Source organism: Myiozetetes cayanensis, unplaced genomic scaffold, assembly GCF_022539395.1.
Source record: "Myiozetetes cayanensis isolate MyiCay16 unplaced genomic scaffold, myiCay2020 scf20-37, whole genome shotgun sequence".
NCBI classification, from domain to species: Eukaryota; Metazoa; Chordata; class Aves; order Passeriformes; family Tyrannidae; genus Myiozetetes; species Myiozetetes cayanensis.
The window spans coordinates 2,919,311-2,935,157 of NW_026087412.1; the positions used below are offsets into that span (position 1 = coordinate 2,919,311).

Here is a 15,847-nt window from a genome sequence, read left to right on the forward strand (position 1 = left end):
AATCATCCACAGCAAGCATTTCTCTTTTTGATTCTCTCAGCTGAAATGAGAAAGGCTGAAAAAGACATTAAGTGCTGCAGCAGAACTTGTACCAAACTCCTCTGAATTCGTATCTTGGTGTATCAAAACCCACTGAAGAAATTTTGCCTGTCGTGCTTCAACCTGCTGCAACTCTGTCAGGAAACCTGAGCAGTGAGTGAACACTGGGGGATGCACACACACAGTCTGGAGCTCAAGTTTTCAGAACAAGCAAGAGGAGAAAACATCTTTTATATGTGGCACTAGACATGATCACATCGATTATTAAATATCAAAGCATTATCTGATCCCTGTAACGTATAAAGATCAATTGGCTGGAGAAGAAAGACAGAATCTCATAGAATCCTGGAATGGTTTGGGTTGGAAGGGACCTTAAAGATCACCAAGTTCCAACCCCTACCATGGGCAGGGACTCCCTCAACTAGGGATGGGGAAACATCAGCCATGTCAAGAGCTTGGGAAACAGGCACAGCAGAAAACACACCATGAGGTATCACATAGAGCTCTATGCACTGCACAAAATGCCTTCATTGCCAGTGAAAACAGAGCCCTCACAACTGTGGTGCTAATCAATCACTCAGATACACAGAGCTGAATGAATTTCAAGGTGGATAAAGTTATGGAGAAGCTCCTAAAGCAATTAGGTAACCAAAACAGGAGCAGCCCTGTCTCACGCACCCTACACAAAGCAAAGTTCAGGACAATAAAGTCCTAAGAACCAGAGCATGAAAATAATGATTAATCTCATAACTGCTGGAAGGTCAAGGAGAACAGAGAGAAGACACCCAACATCAAAAAAATAACAGTAGCAGGCAAAAAACAGGAACTGTGTTTGTCAAAGCACCTGAATGATCGATTTGGAGCATTGTCACACCGGCCTTTAAAAGCCAGGTAATCTGCAGACCCCTCCAAGGTGTTTCCAAATGGCAAAAGAAGCCCCTTTATAAAAAATAAAATACTTCAAAAGGTGGCACGGAATAAAATATTCTCTTTTCCCTCCCCCAAAGCAGCCAAACTTAAAAGCTCAGCGAGCTCTTGCGTGCTCTGCACAGAAGCACAAGGCTTGCAGCGAGAGCCCTGTGCAGATGGCACCCGTAAGGAACAAGAGGTACTCCCACCAAACTGACAAAATAAAATTCACACCCGCTGCCGTCCTTTCCCCCCAATATCACACCATATGCTGCCGACAAGTTTTCCCCCTTCCTCAAAACAGATTTCACAAATTAATAACTTAAGGAGCAGGCTAACTGCCAGTGAAATTAAATGCATCCAAATATATTAATATGCACAAATTATTGTTGATGAACTGGCACGGAGCTCATCCAACAATCCACAACACACAAACCGTGCCACATGCTGTTTATGCATATTCCTGCTTTCAGTATATACTTTATCTACCTTCTGTCCACACAAACCCAACTCTGGAAGCAGACACGAAAGAGCAGAATGGAAGGTCAGAGTAAATATAATCCAAAAGTGATCCACAAAAGAACAAAACTGAGATGGGGATGACTGGCCTTGTTGAAAATGCCACGCTCGCTGTGGTGACACCGAGTTAATCGGGTTAAAATACAGTGGTTAATCAAAGTTTCTTTTGGATTGTTGCCCAGAGAAGCCGTGGCTGCCCCATCCCTGGAAGTGTCCAAGGCCAGGTTGGACAGGGCTTGGAGCAACCTGGGATAGCAGAAGGTGTCCCTGCCCATGGTAGGGGTTGGAATGAGATGAGCTTTAAGGTCCCTTCCAAACCAAACCAAACCAATCCATGAGTCTGTGATTTTTTTAAGAGAAGAAAACCAAACCTTCTCATGCTAAGGACATGTCTCTGTCTGCACCAAGACAACAGGCACATGTCAAACTACAACCAGTGCAGCCACAAAGGCTAATTCTGAACTTCCTTATCTGGCTCTTGATTCAGAGATTACGAAAGTAACTTTGCATTGGCTGCACCACTGCACAATGCAAATACCCTCTCCAAGAAAGGCTCTGTGTTTCGGAGGATCCCCACATGACACAGGCAAAAAGGGCAATATCCTATTGCTTGGCATGGTGTGGTCAAGACAAAAGGTGACAGAGCTGCCCAGCTCAGGGTTTGCTGCTGAAGGAGGGCAAGGTCTGCGTTTTGTTCCAGCACACGCAGGAAGCCAAGCACTTTTAGCCCCTCTGCTTTCCTGTGAGCATTCACTGCTGGGATTATTTTTGAAGTCAGTTATGCACTAATTTAAAGAAATGCCCTGATATATTTTCTTTGGTTTGAAACAACCAAATTCCAAATAAGGTATCTTGCTCAGAGCCCCAGAATCAAATTCTGGCTTTTGTTGCTGGGTTTTCCTCAATAAAAAACCTTCCCATTTCCATAAAAACCTGTTCAAGCAGAAGCTGACAAAGTCACTGACACCAAGTGCTTTTTCCATTAAAAGGTCACTTTTCTCATTGCATACTGAAGTTATATAATGACTTAGTGAAGAAAGCACAGCACAGGGAAAAAAACTACCACTCGAGAGAGAGGTAAATCAAATAATTGAGTCACCAAACATTTCACATATGAAATCAGCAGCTATGAGGGAAAAGGGGCTTTTTTTCGGTGCTTTTATCCAACTGGATCCGAGTGACAAAATTTCACCTGAAGAAGTGCAGAACAAAATTTAGGAAAGTCAAATTGAAACACTGTCTGTAAACTAAAAAAACGTGTGTCTGGTTCAGTAACAACCATGGATCCACTTCTAAGAAGTCCAGAGAAGGAAAACCAGGTTTGAATTAGAAGTTTGGAACGTGATCCAAGCCCTGGATCAAGAACCTCATCCTCTAAGGAATTTCACATTGTGCAAACTCACACAGTGTATCTTCCTCTGCCTCCAATCCCCAAGAGCCACCTAGAGTTACAGAATTAAAGTATTCTCTATGCAAGGAATAGGAATGGCAAATTTCCAGCATAAGAGAAAAATTCAGCTGCAATCTGCTTATTTCATATACAAGTGGTTTTAACTTCGTACAGTCTGCAGGGGTTTTAGCTGAGGTAAATATCCCTGGAGATTGGAATTCCAGCTTCACAAACTTTGATGCTTAAGTCAACATTTCTTCATCTGCAGTATTTTCATATTACTGCAGCTACACACATAGGCCTATATTTTGGTATCTCTCTTTGGTCTTATTTAATCTCTAATAAAACATGCAAAACAAACTTTACAGTCAAAAATTTTTATGGTGGTTTTTTTTTTAAAAGAATTCTAAAATTGTATGAAAACCCACTCCTCCTCAGACAGCAAATACACCCAAAGGTTCTACTCAGTTTGCTATTCTATTTTTAACTAAATTTATTCCACACAAACTAAACCATCAAGCAGACCCTGAACCTGAGAATCTCCTCCAGAACACATGTAATGTATCACTGCAAAAAGCAGTTTCCAGTGCCAACCTACCACCAATCTCAAGCTTCCAGGTAACTTCTCCTCAAAATTGCTTTGGTATTTTGTTATTTTTTACTGGAATCAAGGCAAAGGATTTATTCTGTACACAGATGCTGAGAAAGAACAACCCCACAATCCCAAAGCATCGTATTTGTAAGAGCTGCTAAGAACAGCCCTGATCTACACAAGTTACTCTGGTGGTTTCTCCAACAATCCAGATGGTACTGCAAGAATATCAACCCTAAAATGCCACAAGGCCTAAGCAGGGCTAGAAGGAGCCATGATTTCCTTGAATACGTAATTTTATTTTCCAAGCTATCCCACTACTAATGCCTGGAGAAAAGCTGTTAACTGGTTTATCCTTCAACTTGTTTGGGCATTTTAACTTGACAGCAGGACTAAAACCCTTGGGGGAGAAGTTCTTTGTCCAGGGAATCTGAATCCTTCTTTCACTAATCTTTACAAGTTGAAATACACGCCCTGCAAGTTTCAGCTGCTGAAAGAATTTACCTTCTTCCCATGGGATGCTAAAAGCCTGAAAAGTTTGGTTTGTGTTTAAGATTGACTTTCTGTCTTTCTCTAATTTTAATCCTTACAGCTTTGTGTACGCATCAGAACCTTTGTGGAGAGCAGTGACACGGGAGAACGCAGCTCTTGCAAAACCATCACAATAAAAATCACCACATTTTCTGCCAAATTCAGGAACTGAGCAGACTCTGCAACCAGCCAGAGTGCCCAGGAGAGGCTGGGACCACAGGGCTGGAATCAAAGGGAAGCAAACAAAATGGTGAAGAGAAAATCCATCCTGTTGTTGCTGATGGAAGGAGGTGTGTCCCAGCTGCAGCAGGTGTTAGAGAGCAGCACAGTGCCAGTGGCTTTGCTTGAAGAGCAGCATCAAGATGGGAGGATGAGAGAGTGAAACATGATAAATTCTCACTGCTCTCATCAGAAGGGCTTTTTACAGTTTGGCTCTCAATGATTAGAGAGTATGGCCCTGCAAAACCATGACATGGAATGAAAACATCAACAGGACAACTCAGACACTGAGTGACATCAGCGCGTGTTCTTTCTGAGAGGGGGCCTAAAATTCAAACAGATACTGAGATAATAAGAGCAGAACACCCCTTGTTCCTCAGTGAAGCTGGCCTGGGGTCAGGCATTCTCAGGAAGTGCTGTTAATCAGTAAACTCTTCCGATGGGAAGGTAACCTGACTGACTCTTCTCTAACAAAAGTTTCTACAACAAAAGTTTGCTCCGTCCAAGCAGGAAAACACTGCAGGGACTTCACTGATAACCGGGATGTCCCCAGTCCTACTCAGGAGCAATTAAATCACAGATAACTCAATCAAGTGCTGTGGAGATAAACCACACACAGTGACATTACTGCAGAGATGCAAATTGCTCCCTGGCACCAGCCTTGGAAAACCAGGTGACAAACTCTCAGTCAGTCAATACACAAAAAGGTAACTGAAACATTCAACCTGGAATTTCTTCTCAAAAAGTCTTTTTGCAGAAGAAACCTTCATATTTTATACTGATAAAGAGCTAAGATTAGAAAGCCCAACGAGACTTTCTGAAAGTAAGTTTCTACAAAACTCCACGACTAAATTATGGTTTATGTTTTAGATTTCTTAAAATATTCAGGCCTTTCTAATTTTTCTTAGAATTCCCTGGGAGCTTTGGGAGGAAAGGGCTTTTTAAATTTATTTTTATGATCAATTTTAGACCTAGGAAAAATATTATACAACTCAGCCCAATGGTCAGAGCTCATGACGAGGTAAAAAAGGAACAGAAGGATCTCCCTGAACAAAGGGTATAACTTTTTGATTTCACTATTTCAACCTTTCAGGAAACACTTCTCCAACCAGACAACCATTCTAATTAGGAAGGTACACAGAAAACAGTCAAAGAAGAAACATTCACCTGAGTAGTCTTAGAGGTGGTTTTCTTTTCCTTCGTCACACAGCAGTCTAAAAGAATTCAAGAATCAAAGAGATTTCTATTCAAGGTGCACTTCATGCAGTCATGACTTCAAATATTCAAGTATTACTGCTTAAAAATCAATAATTTAAATTTAAAGCTACAGCTAAAAGTATGGTGCTGTACCAAGCCACATTTTTCATTCCACTTTTCCACTTGAGCTACCTTAGGTACCATTCAAGTAGAAAAAGTACACCCAAAAGCTGGTACATTCACAAAAACACCCAACTACTAATGCAGCCTTCAACACCTCCAAGTTAGAAAAGCAAAAATGCTCCTGGGTACCTTGTAAAGACCTTCCCCGGATCTTCGCTCGCAAAGACTGGCCATTACAGCTAAAACCTTGTCTAGAGAACCAGAAATATTTTCCAGGCCACTGTTCCTCTTCCCTTGCCACCTTCACACAGGAGTTCTGCTGCAATATTTATTTATTCCACTCATGCTGCTCTTTGTCCCACCAGGCTGCTCGGCCTTGCAGCTGCAAAACCCACCTGGCTACTCCCAGGCAGTTCTGGCTCTGCCACCTCTCCCCACGCCGTCACTCCTCCTGAAGAGGATTTGCTCAGTCTCCTGGAAAAGGCTGTCCCCCCCATCCTCTGCCTTTTTGCAACACTGCAAATGGGAATCCCAGGTGGCTCCTGCTAATTACCCACGTGCATTGGGAGGCTAATTCTTCCTATTGTTAATATACCCATCTTTAGCCACAAAGTCACTTCATATGCTAATCAGGGACCAGCTGATCCCAAGCTAATAGTTGATGTACCCAGGAGAACGGATCTGCTGGGGGTATTAAAGACAGCAGAGCAAGATGAGCTTGGAAAATAGTTCCCCAAAGATATTGTATCACTCTCTGGTTCAACCCTCTAACAAAGGATTTGCTTGTGAATTTGGAGCTTGGCCGCTTCCCTCCCTTGCTGAGGGCGGCCACTTCACAGGCAGGAGGAGACTGGAGGAATTAGATTTTTCTTTTATACTGTTAGATTGCAGGTTAACAATTGTTAAGTCTTATCTAATTTTTCCATACAAAAGCTCTGGTGTTTATGGGATGCCTGAAACATCAGCTTCAATCCAAAGTTAAGATGAGCATTTCTATGGATAGAAATTCTCTACGAATTGAATAGTCTAGGGCAGGATTCAGTCCTGCTGCTGAGAGAAATATAAAATAACTTAGCAAATTTCTGCTTTCCCCACAGTTTGCCATCCCTTCAGCTTATTCTGGTTCACCTGAAAACAGCTGAGGCAGCACAATGAAAAAAATCAGTATGGTAATATCTGGGGTGGGAGAAGGTCTGAGAATGTCTTGGGCTGGCACTGCTACCACAGAGCATATTTATGGTCAGAGCAGACCCTACAATCTTCTTGAGTGCCTTGAAATACAGAAGCTCCATAAAATTTCCAGTCTGTTGGGACATCAGAACATGAAATGTCCCACATAAAATCCTCACTGCAAGGATTTTTCATCGTGGTTTTTTGCCTGTAGGACAGTTCCATGTTTCCACTTGGTTAACAGTGTGTTCCAAGTCACTCTGAAGATGCTTACAAGCAACACTGGGAGCAGCTCTTTATATCCCAAAAGGTAGGAATCAGCACAGTTTCCACAGCCTGCAGCAGTGCCTGGTGTGAGTTTTGATTTCAAGAGCAATTTGTTCAGTGGTAAAATAGTGATCCAAGGGAAGTTACCTGTGCTATCTTTTCACCAGCTGGAAAAAGCCCCTATGAGATGGAAAAGCATCATGAGATGAAAACACACGGCATTTTAAAAGAGAACCAAGCAAAACTTATGGGTATCTGTTAAGTTTTTTGTTTGGGGTTTCATTTTTTTTGAGGATATGAACAAGAAGTTCCTTCTTCAATGGGTTTCAAATTGTCCCTTAAGTAGAAAAATCATAAGATATTCATCTCATGTCTGAGTATTCTTCAGTGTTAATTCATGGTGCTGATGAAAGACAAAGGATCCTGCAGCTCAAAGGTTCAAGCAGCTCAAAAAGCAGCAGACACATCCAGCTGTTTAAGAAGCACTGTGAGACTGCTACAAAACTGGGATAAAAAGATTCCATTTGTGTACTGAGAATGTTCAGCTGTAGAGTAAAACATCCACCTAAATGAGTGTCATGCAAGTAATAGAGATGTAAGAGGCAACCACAACAAAACATATTTCACCACCTAAGTGTGCTCTAAACATGAATATCAGCACATTTCACTTATTTTTATTATTAGGGCTCAAAATCATATGCAAGTCCTTCCCATGCAAGTTATGTACATCCTTTCAAGGCCACACCCATCCAGGTTTCAGAGCACTATCCTGCATATTTTGGTTATAACACTGATATACTTGTCTGACACAAATGCTGAAACAGGTGTTGGCACAAAAACCATTCCAGGAGTGGTGGAACATTCCACCTCCCAAGTGACACCCGTGGATCTCTGAGGGTAGGACAGAAAGCCACAGACACCCCTGGCCTTCCTCTAAAACCAGCTTTGCAAAGAGCATTTTGCACATAAAAGGCAGCTGGTTATGTTTTAACAGACTCTTGTGTAAACAGAAGTGCTCAACAGATGTGCAGAGATGGTTATCAACATCATCTTCATTTTCAGAACCAATAAAACTGGACACAATGACTGTTCTCTGAGCCATTTACCTACCTCTGAAGATAAACTGGATTCACTAATATCTGCTGTGGGATTGAGAAAAACTTGGTGTCAAAAGAACGGAGCATTAGAAAAAGTGAGAAATGAGAATGTCCAGCTAATTGCAGCATTTCAGCCTGCAAATAGGGCTCTTCACTGATCTGAAACTGCAAACAGACAAGTCAACGTGAGGGAAGGGAAGGCAAAAAGACTCTGAAGCAGATTTATATTTAGCAGCAGGTTAGATGGAGAGAAAAGGCTCAAGGACAATGGCAGGTCTTTTCTTCCTTCAGTTAAACCCCCGATGCATTTTTATGAAAGAAAGCAAGTCTTCTGCTTTTAACTGCAGCCCAAAACTGCATTATGTCTCCTGGGTGCTTTGATTTTTAATTTTTTTTTTTTTTCCCTTCTTTCTAAATCTCAGCACACAGGCAGCTCCAGGGCTCAGTAGGAGAAATTCTTAAAAGCAGGCCTGCAGAAGTGAAGAGATCAGTCATTCCCGAGTCCCCGTGTTCCGGCAGCTCCCCCACCCAGGCAGCCTTGGATGAGATTTCACGCCACCAGACACGGCCCTTTTTTTTTTTTTTTAAAAAAAGCCTGAAAAATTTAAAATCCTCTCAGAGCAGGCAGAGCATTCCTTCAGATTTGGAAAGAGAAACACAGAAATGTGCTTCAATTCTTCACAAAGGTCACGTTAACCTTCAAAATTCTATCGAATTTCTTCTCCCCCTGCGTAGCTCTATTATCTTTAGTAATTTGTGACATTCCTTACAGAACACACTGGGGGTTCACAGAACACAAGATCCCAGTGTGAACGTGATGCAAGCAGTCTTTGCCTCGTCATTTTTTCCTAGGTTGCTTGAAGTTTCCAAAGTCCAGATGTTTTTCCAGCTGTCTCCCCTGTCCCACTACTGCAAATGCATAGGGTCCCTTCTTCGGAATTACTATTTTAGACACATTTTCAGCTTACTCTGTGCTTCTCAGTCCATTCTTTCCAAATAAATACAGCCATACTTTGGATTTAATATGACTTACTGTATTAGAAACATGACATTAGAAAGTTTTAGCAGGTATGTTCAGCGTATTTTGACAAATGCAAATGTGCTGAAAGTGTGATGTGTTTTCATAAAACAATACTTAGCTTTAAAATTGGGAAAAAAAATTTTAAACAGTTTCCTATTTCCAATGACTATAGAGTCACGTGTCCAATCTTGTGCCATTAACAACCTTGTACCATTAACCATTATCTCCAACCTTCACCATTAAAATGTTACTGTGCATTTAACAGTATTGAAAAAACGTCAGTTAATCTTATTTTGAGCTTGTCATGAAGCTAATTTTAACCCCCTATTTCTCCAACCTAAAAGCAGCAGGGAAAAAAATTGGGAAAACTGTTAATTTTCCATCACCTTTACCCAAATACTCTCCAGCCATAAGCAGATGCACCCACATTTCAGAGAGTTCTTTGCTCCAGAGGACTGAATGTCAAACCTTTGAGATGCAACTCAAACCTGCTGTTCGACACACACTGGAGAACAAATCACTTTTCAGAGTCCACATGAAATCGAGGAAATCCTGTTCAGAGTTTAGAACACGAAGCAGGAAGACATCTGTGCTGCTTCTGTCTGCTAAAACCAGATTTACCAGCAGGCTGCTATGGTTAAGGATGCATCACCTACAGGATTTGCCCTTCATTCCCCTGCACAGGGTCTCTGGTGAAAGCTGAGCTGAGGTAAAATCAGTCATTTCTCTTCACAAGCACAGTGTAAAAAGAAAAAAGATTAAGTTTTGTAGCTGTTATCATCACCAGTACCTGATGTGACAGAGAAGATATCCTTCCACAGCTTGGAAAAGGTAGCATAAAATGAACTGATTTTGTTATCCTAAAGCTTACAGAAATCCACTACAACTACACCAGGGTAAAAAGATTTATGGCAAAACAGCACAGAATTTTGAGCATTCGAGTGACTGAGAATTTGGCTTTGGAAAGGATGTCTGGAACTCACCTATGGTGCAGTTTGTGGTTATTTTTCTCCGCTTGGGGTTGTGTCGTAGCAATTCTAACTCTCGCTTGGTCGGCTCCCATGTTGAATACTTCTCTCCAATGCCTAAGCAGAAGAGAAGAAAGTTTCAGGGAGTTGTTTAGTAAGAGGATTGAAAACTCTGTTCAAAAGTTTAAAGTGCTGTCCATTAGGTTAGATCCAATCTATGTCCAATCAAAGGAAGCTCATTGCTTTCTATCCCTCCCCATAAAATATGGTTCAGAAAGGTATCACCCGTTTTCCAACAAGTATGAAGTAAAGGAATAAAATAAAAAAAAAAGGCACTTCTTTACTTATATAGAATAGCTAGGTCAAAAAACTTTCCCTTATTGGATTACAATCCTCCTTCCAGTTAAAAAGAAATTCCAGCACAAGAACAAACTCGCTGTTACTCAAAAACACATTTCTTTGTGCTCAGAGGAGGTCGAATGACAGAACCATCATATGATTTTAGGAGATACGGGATAACCAGGAAATCTCATCACCAAACTCTGACAAGTTATTAAATAAATCTAAGCTGACCCAACTTAATGGACAGATGTAGGCTTTATCTTTAGAGAACAGCAGAATTTATTTCAATATACTAAACAGTGACTACATGTGTTAGGATACACCGTTAGAGTGTGACCTCTCCTTATACCACTAAGGTAAGACTGCACATTATCAAGTTTTAATTCTTGAGATTTACATATTGCATTTCCTAAAAGGTAATTAGTAGTAGGTTTAACCACCACCCTCCCTCCACCAACCATCCAAAACTCTCCAAGGCTTAAACTAACTCTTTCTCATGAACTGCAGATAAAAATGTCATTATTCTCTTTAAACACCAACACCGTATTTGCAATACATTGTTTTTGTTCAAAGGAAAGTGCAGTAGGAATGAGTCAGGTAAGTAGCAGGGAGAATAGATTTGAAATAAGCACAGAGTTGTGTTCAGAGTAAACCTGATACAAGAAAAACACAACATTGAAGACTCACGTGCTGACCAGCCAAGTACTGCTGCAGCATTTTATGTAGCACAGAAATTACTATGCAAGGTCAATTATTCTGAGTCACAAAGGCATCTTGGCATTAAAAATAAAGAATAATAAGATGACAAGCAATCTATTCTAAAACTGAGGATTAAAGTCAATTAAGAGTTATTTTTCACAGAGTACATGGAGCAGAAGCAGCGCTGTGCTACAGAAAATAAATTATAAATCATATATATGAAAAGAAGGAGAGTAGAAAAATATAGCTGGAGGCTTACACATTCTGCATAATATACATTAAATTTTAATAGCTCTTTGATCTTCATTTTCAGAAATTGCTATGCTTGTCAGAAGCTACCCTCCCGAAAATGTTCAATTCATAGTCACTACTGACCCTCCAGGTTCTACTAAGAGAAGGTCTCAGTTTTGGATTCTCGAGGAGCAGAGAATTCTTATTTACACAAATGCACCCGTCTCTCGCTTTGTTTGGTTCAACAATAGATTATTCAAGGAGCATAAGGGAGAATACCAGAACCATCCAGTCCCTTTCCTTTATCCAAGGCTCAGCATCAAAGCTACACACCCAGGAAAACAGAAAAGGCAGGGAATGAGTGGGAGACTGATGAGGTAACAGAGCTGAATGCTTTGAACACACCACAGGGTTGCAGAGGACACGCACGGAGACCCTTTGGAGATGCACATGTGGGACAGTCCCCACAGGACACAGCAGGTTTGGTACTGGGTGTCCTCAGGGACCAGATTGATAATGCTCCCTTAGGAATTTATGGAAGTAACTTTCAACCCCGTGTTGGTACCAGCAGCTGCCCTGGGCAGCTGTAAACTCTTGGGTTTGGGGGTGCTGGAGTTAAAACAGGGCCAAACACAATCAGGGCCGTGTGATGTTGCAATGAACTCTGATAATAAAACCCCTTGGATATGTGTAAATCCTGGTTTAAATCAAGCATAGCAAAATTCATACCTGGAAACACATGTGAGCTCAACTTTAGCCATGCAATAGGTCCACACATGTCAGTAGGACTACTCTTATATATTTATATAAATCTATATATAATTATATAGCTTAAATGGTTATAGAGGATGGGGACCAAAGCATCTCCCAAGAGCAACTCTAAGTGAGGTTAAACGTGACACACTGGATTACTCTGAAGGGTTCTGGGTGAATCAAGTATTGTTCAATTAAAAAGAAATGAAAGCAAACAGAAAACCATGTACAGTTAATGGCACAGAGCAAACCAGAGAGAAAACATTCTTGCAGAAGCCTTTCATTCGAAAAAAAGCGCAAGTTAAGGCAGACACGAAAATTAAAAAGTGTTTTCTTCCAGCTATATAATTTAACAGGAATACTGAAGTTTTATGACTCTTGAAATTTTGGGGAAAAAGACAGAACCATTTATTAGGAATGGTTTGATGCTTAAAAACTAAAAACAACCAAAGCACAAAGAAGGAAAAAGGTTTAATAAAAGGTTTAATAACACTCACAAGCATGCCAAAAACTCCAATATAAACTACCTTAAACAAAACCATGCATAGGTCACCATTTACAATTAAAGAAAAATAGCGTTAGAGAAGTGAAAATTAGTAATTTTTAGGATGATGCTATAAAATAGCCAGAGATTAAAGTAAGCATGTGAAATCTCCATCTAAGGAATTATTTTATTAGGTGAAATACTCAAATTGGCATTTCTCAGAGACTTCATCAGGGACATAGGGATGAGTGAAGGAAAAGGCAGTAAAGGCTCTGGTTTATAGAAGTCACATTTTTGCAAGTAACCATCGTTTACTTTGTTAAACTTCTGCAATTTCTTTTTCCCCTCCAAAAACTCCAAACATTAACTAGACCGAAGGGCTCTGTGTATTCTCACCTCCCTCATTATTACAGAATATTCAATACCAGAGGAAAAATAATGGCCAAGCTGCAACTTGTTCAGAGTTACATCATGTAACCCTGAACGACAGGTGGACATGTGAACTCATCACACTGGGAGTTAATACTACAGGAGTATGGAATGAATCTCATGATTATTTGGGGGTTTTCTTAAAGTTTTGTGGTGTTTTTTTTTTTTTTCTCCAGGCATCATGTTGTTATGTGAGCATCTATTGAAGTATAAACTAGCACCCTTCAAGCACTGTGGATAGAAATTTGAAAATGTACTGCATTTACACTTCACTTTTTAAGCCAATCTGAGTTTTTCGCAGACTGGATTCACTTCTGAAGTTCTTTAAGTTGGCCACAAGCTCTGAGGTAAATTAACTCTGTGGTAGAAACATAAACCCAAGACACTGAGTTTGGGGTTTGTACTAATCTTCACACTCAATCTGGAGAGAGAAGGGTTTCCATCCCTCCTCATATATTTCAGATAACATGAGGAAGGGAGGGGATGGGTAGAAGCAATGGAGAAAGACGGAAAAAAACAAGGCATAATTCTCCATTAGCTCTCCCACGTGTCTCCCTGTATCATTCCCTACATAAATTCGTGAGGAAACACAAAACAGAAGAACCTATGCTATGACTTTAAAGCAAAATGCATACTCTGGTTATTTAAAGTGGTGGTGTCTATCCCTTTACTGGTCACTAGAGATTTGTTCTGCAGGGCCAGAAGATGCCATGTACACACATTTAGATATATTTATACATATTTTTATACATACAAACATATATATGTATGTATATATAAAAACATGCCATTCATCAGTCAGTTAAGCAGCACAGAGGAGGTTTCCTGCCTGGCAGTTCCTCTTGGTGATTTTTCAAGCTCCTCTGCACAACTCTGCTGTCCAAGATGACCAGATGAACAATCCTGCAGCTCCAACTCCCCTGGAATTTATCTACAGGCTGATGGCCACTGCAGGACAAACTGGCTGCATCTCAGTCCAGAGGACATAACCCTATGAATTGCTAAGGACAACATAACTACAAAATTAAGTCTTTACATTTGCATATTTAAAAGTAAGGAAGTGGTGGGGCTTCCTCTTCTATAGCATGGTGAGGATTTGTTATTTTGTTGCAGCTGATTAATTTTCTGCCCCACACAACAGTCTGAAGGGCTGGAAGGAGTTTCCAGAAGAGATGCTGAGCCTAAAAACAAGTTTAGAAACTCGTTTCCCTTTTGTCTTGCTCTGAAAACTATTGCTTTGTGCTAAAGCATTTTCAGGTGCTATTTCCTTGTTCTGGGACTCAGTGGCAGTCTCACTATTCCCCTTTCCTCTGGCTCAGGTCCCTCAAGACAGGGCATGAGCAGAGAGCAGACTGGGCCCTGCAGCAGGAGCAAGGTAAGGCAGCGATCTGTCGATGCGCCATCAGAAAAGCTCCTGTTAATACGATGGTGACTGCTATTTTTAAAATTGGAAATGAGGTTAAGAATGGTTTGAAGTCATGTCAGCCCTGACTAAGGCTGTCACATCGAAACAGGATGCCATGGATTCCGTAGGAGAGACATCACCAGACACAAGTCATCTGTCTTCAAATACAGACTTTCCCACTTTAAGAAAACATCCCCCCAGAGGCCACTGGAAATGGAAGATGACAAGCTTTTAGAAGTGATGCTTACAAACTACTCGGTCTAGAATAAATGAGGCTCCCCTTCCAAACAAACAAACAAACAAAACAAAAAAAGGAGAAAAGGTTTGTTTTGTAGCAGTTCTACCAAGGAAAGGGCACACGAAATCAAGTCCGCTGCACTTATTCAATCACTGGAACATATCCAAACAAAAGGGAGATGATTTGCACGATAAAACTGGCATTTTTAACTGTGATTCATGTCTAAAATGGCAGGATAATCAGCAAAGGGACGCTTGTTAGTGAGGTGCGTCGCCAGCCCACGCCTCTTACCTGTCATTGTACACTGGTAGTGAGAAACCACTGTTGGGGTGAAGGCTAAAAAAGAAAAAATTAGGGAAAGCAAACTGAATAAAACAAATGTGTGTACATATATTTGTGTGTAAATACTTCTACATAGATACTGTGCGTGTACCATGAAAGCACAGGTGTGTAAGTAAAGCTGGCACGTTCTATTAAAAAAAAATAAAAAATAAAAAATAAAAAAATCACACACAAGGGTGGCATTTCATGTGAGGGGAACAGATTTATTGCCTGTATCACATAAATAAGCCTAAAGGAGCAGACTGTTACATTTGCTACCTAATACAGATCTGACTCTTTGATTTTATGCAAGTTTTGCAGGATTAATGGTAGATTTTTTTTTTTTTTTTTCAATTAAAAATAAAGCTAGTTTTGCTACAATTAAGTGAGGTGCACATGTTAAACCCACAGTCTGACTCCTGGAAAGTAACATCTAACATCTCCTTCCCATGGCCTGCACTACTATCTCTAAAGAGCTCTTTCTTCCCCTTACTGTTTTTGGGTTTTGTTTTTTTTTTTTTTTGCCACTGACAAATGGGAGGGACAGGTATGATTAAAAAAAAACAACACAGAAACAAGAAATTCAGGCAGGAAAACCAAACCTTGTAATTTCCAAGCTTTTCGTTGTTCTTCTTTGGCAATTTGTTCCATGTCTTTGTCGTATATGTAATCTTGACACATAAAGCAGTAAATACCCCCATACAAAAGGTCTATGGCTGCAAAACAGAAGGGAAGTTGGGGGAAGGAGGGAAAAAAAAAAGATGTGAGTTCATAAACCAGAAGGCATTTTAAAGCAGGCTTCCAAGTCAGGCATTCTTTCTTCTAAACAGGCCACAAAAAAGAGAAAAATCTGTAGCTTAGAATCTGGAAAGGGGGGGATGGAGAGAAAAAAAATAATAAAAA

At 40.5% G+C, this 15,847-nt stretch overlaps 1 protein-coding gene across 2 annotated transcripts in view; it reads right to left on the reverse strand.

Moving 5' to 3' along the window:
• Positions 1–15,847, reverse strand: part of USP22 (ubiquitin specific peptidase 22) — a 95,842-nt gene that overhangs the window by 35,885 nt on the left and 44,110 nt on the right. Inside the window, exons 3-5 of one of the 2 annotated variants that reach the window (XM_050317554.1) lie at positions 15,547–15,660; positions 14,915–14,959; positions 10,058–10,159 (exon numbers count right to left, since the gene is read on the reverse strand). In XM_050317554.1, the coding sequence (XP_050173511.1) occupies positions 10,058–10,159; positions 14,915–14,959; positions 15,547–15,660 (261 nt within the window). The remainder of the gene's footprint in view (positions 1–10,057; positions 10,160–14,914; positions 14,960–15,546; positions 15,661–15,847) is intronic. The other variant, XM_050317556.1, reaches the window with a different exon arrangement.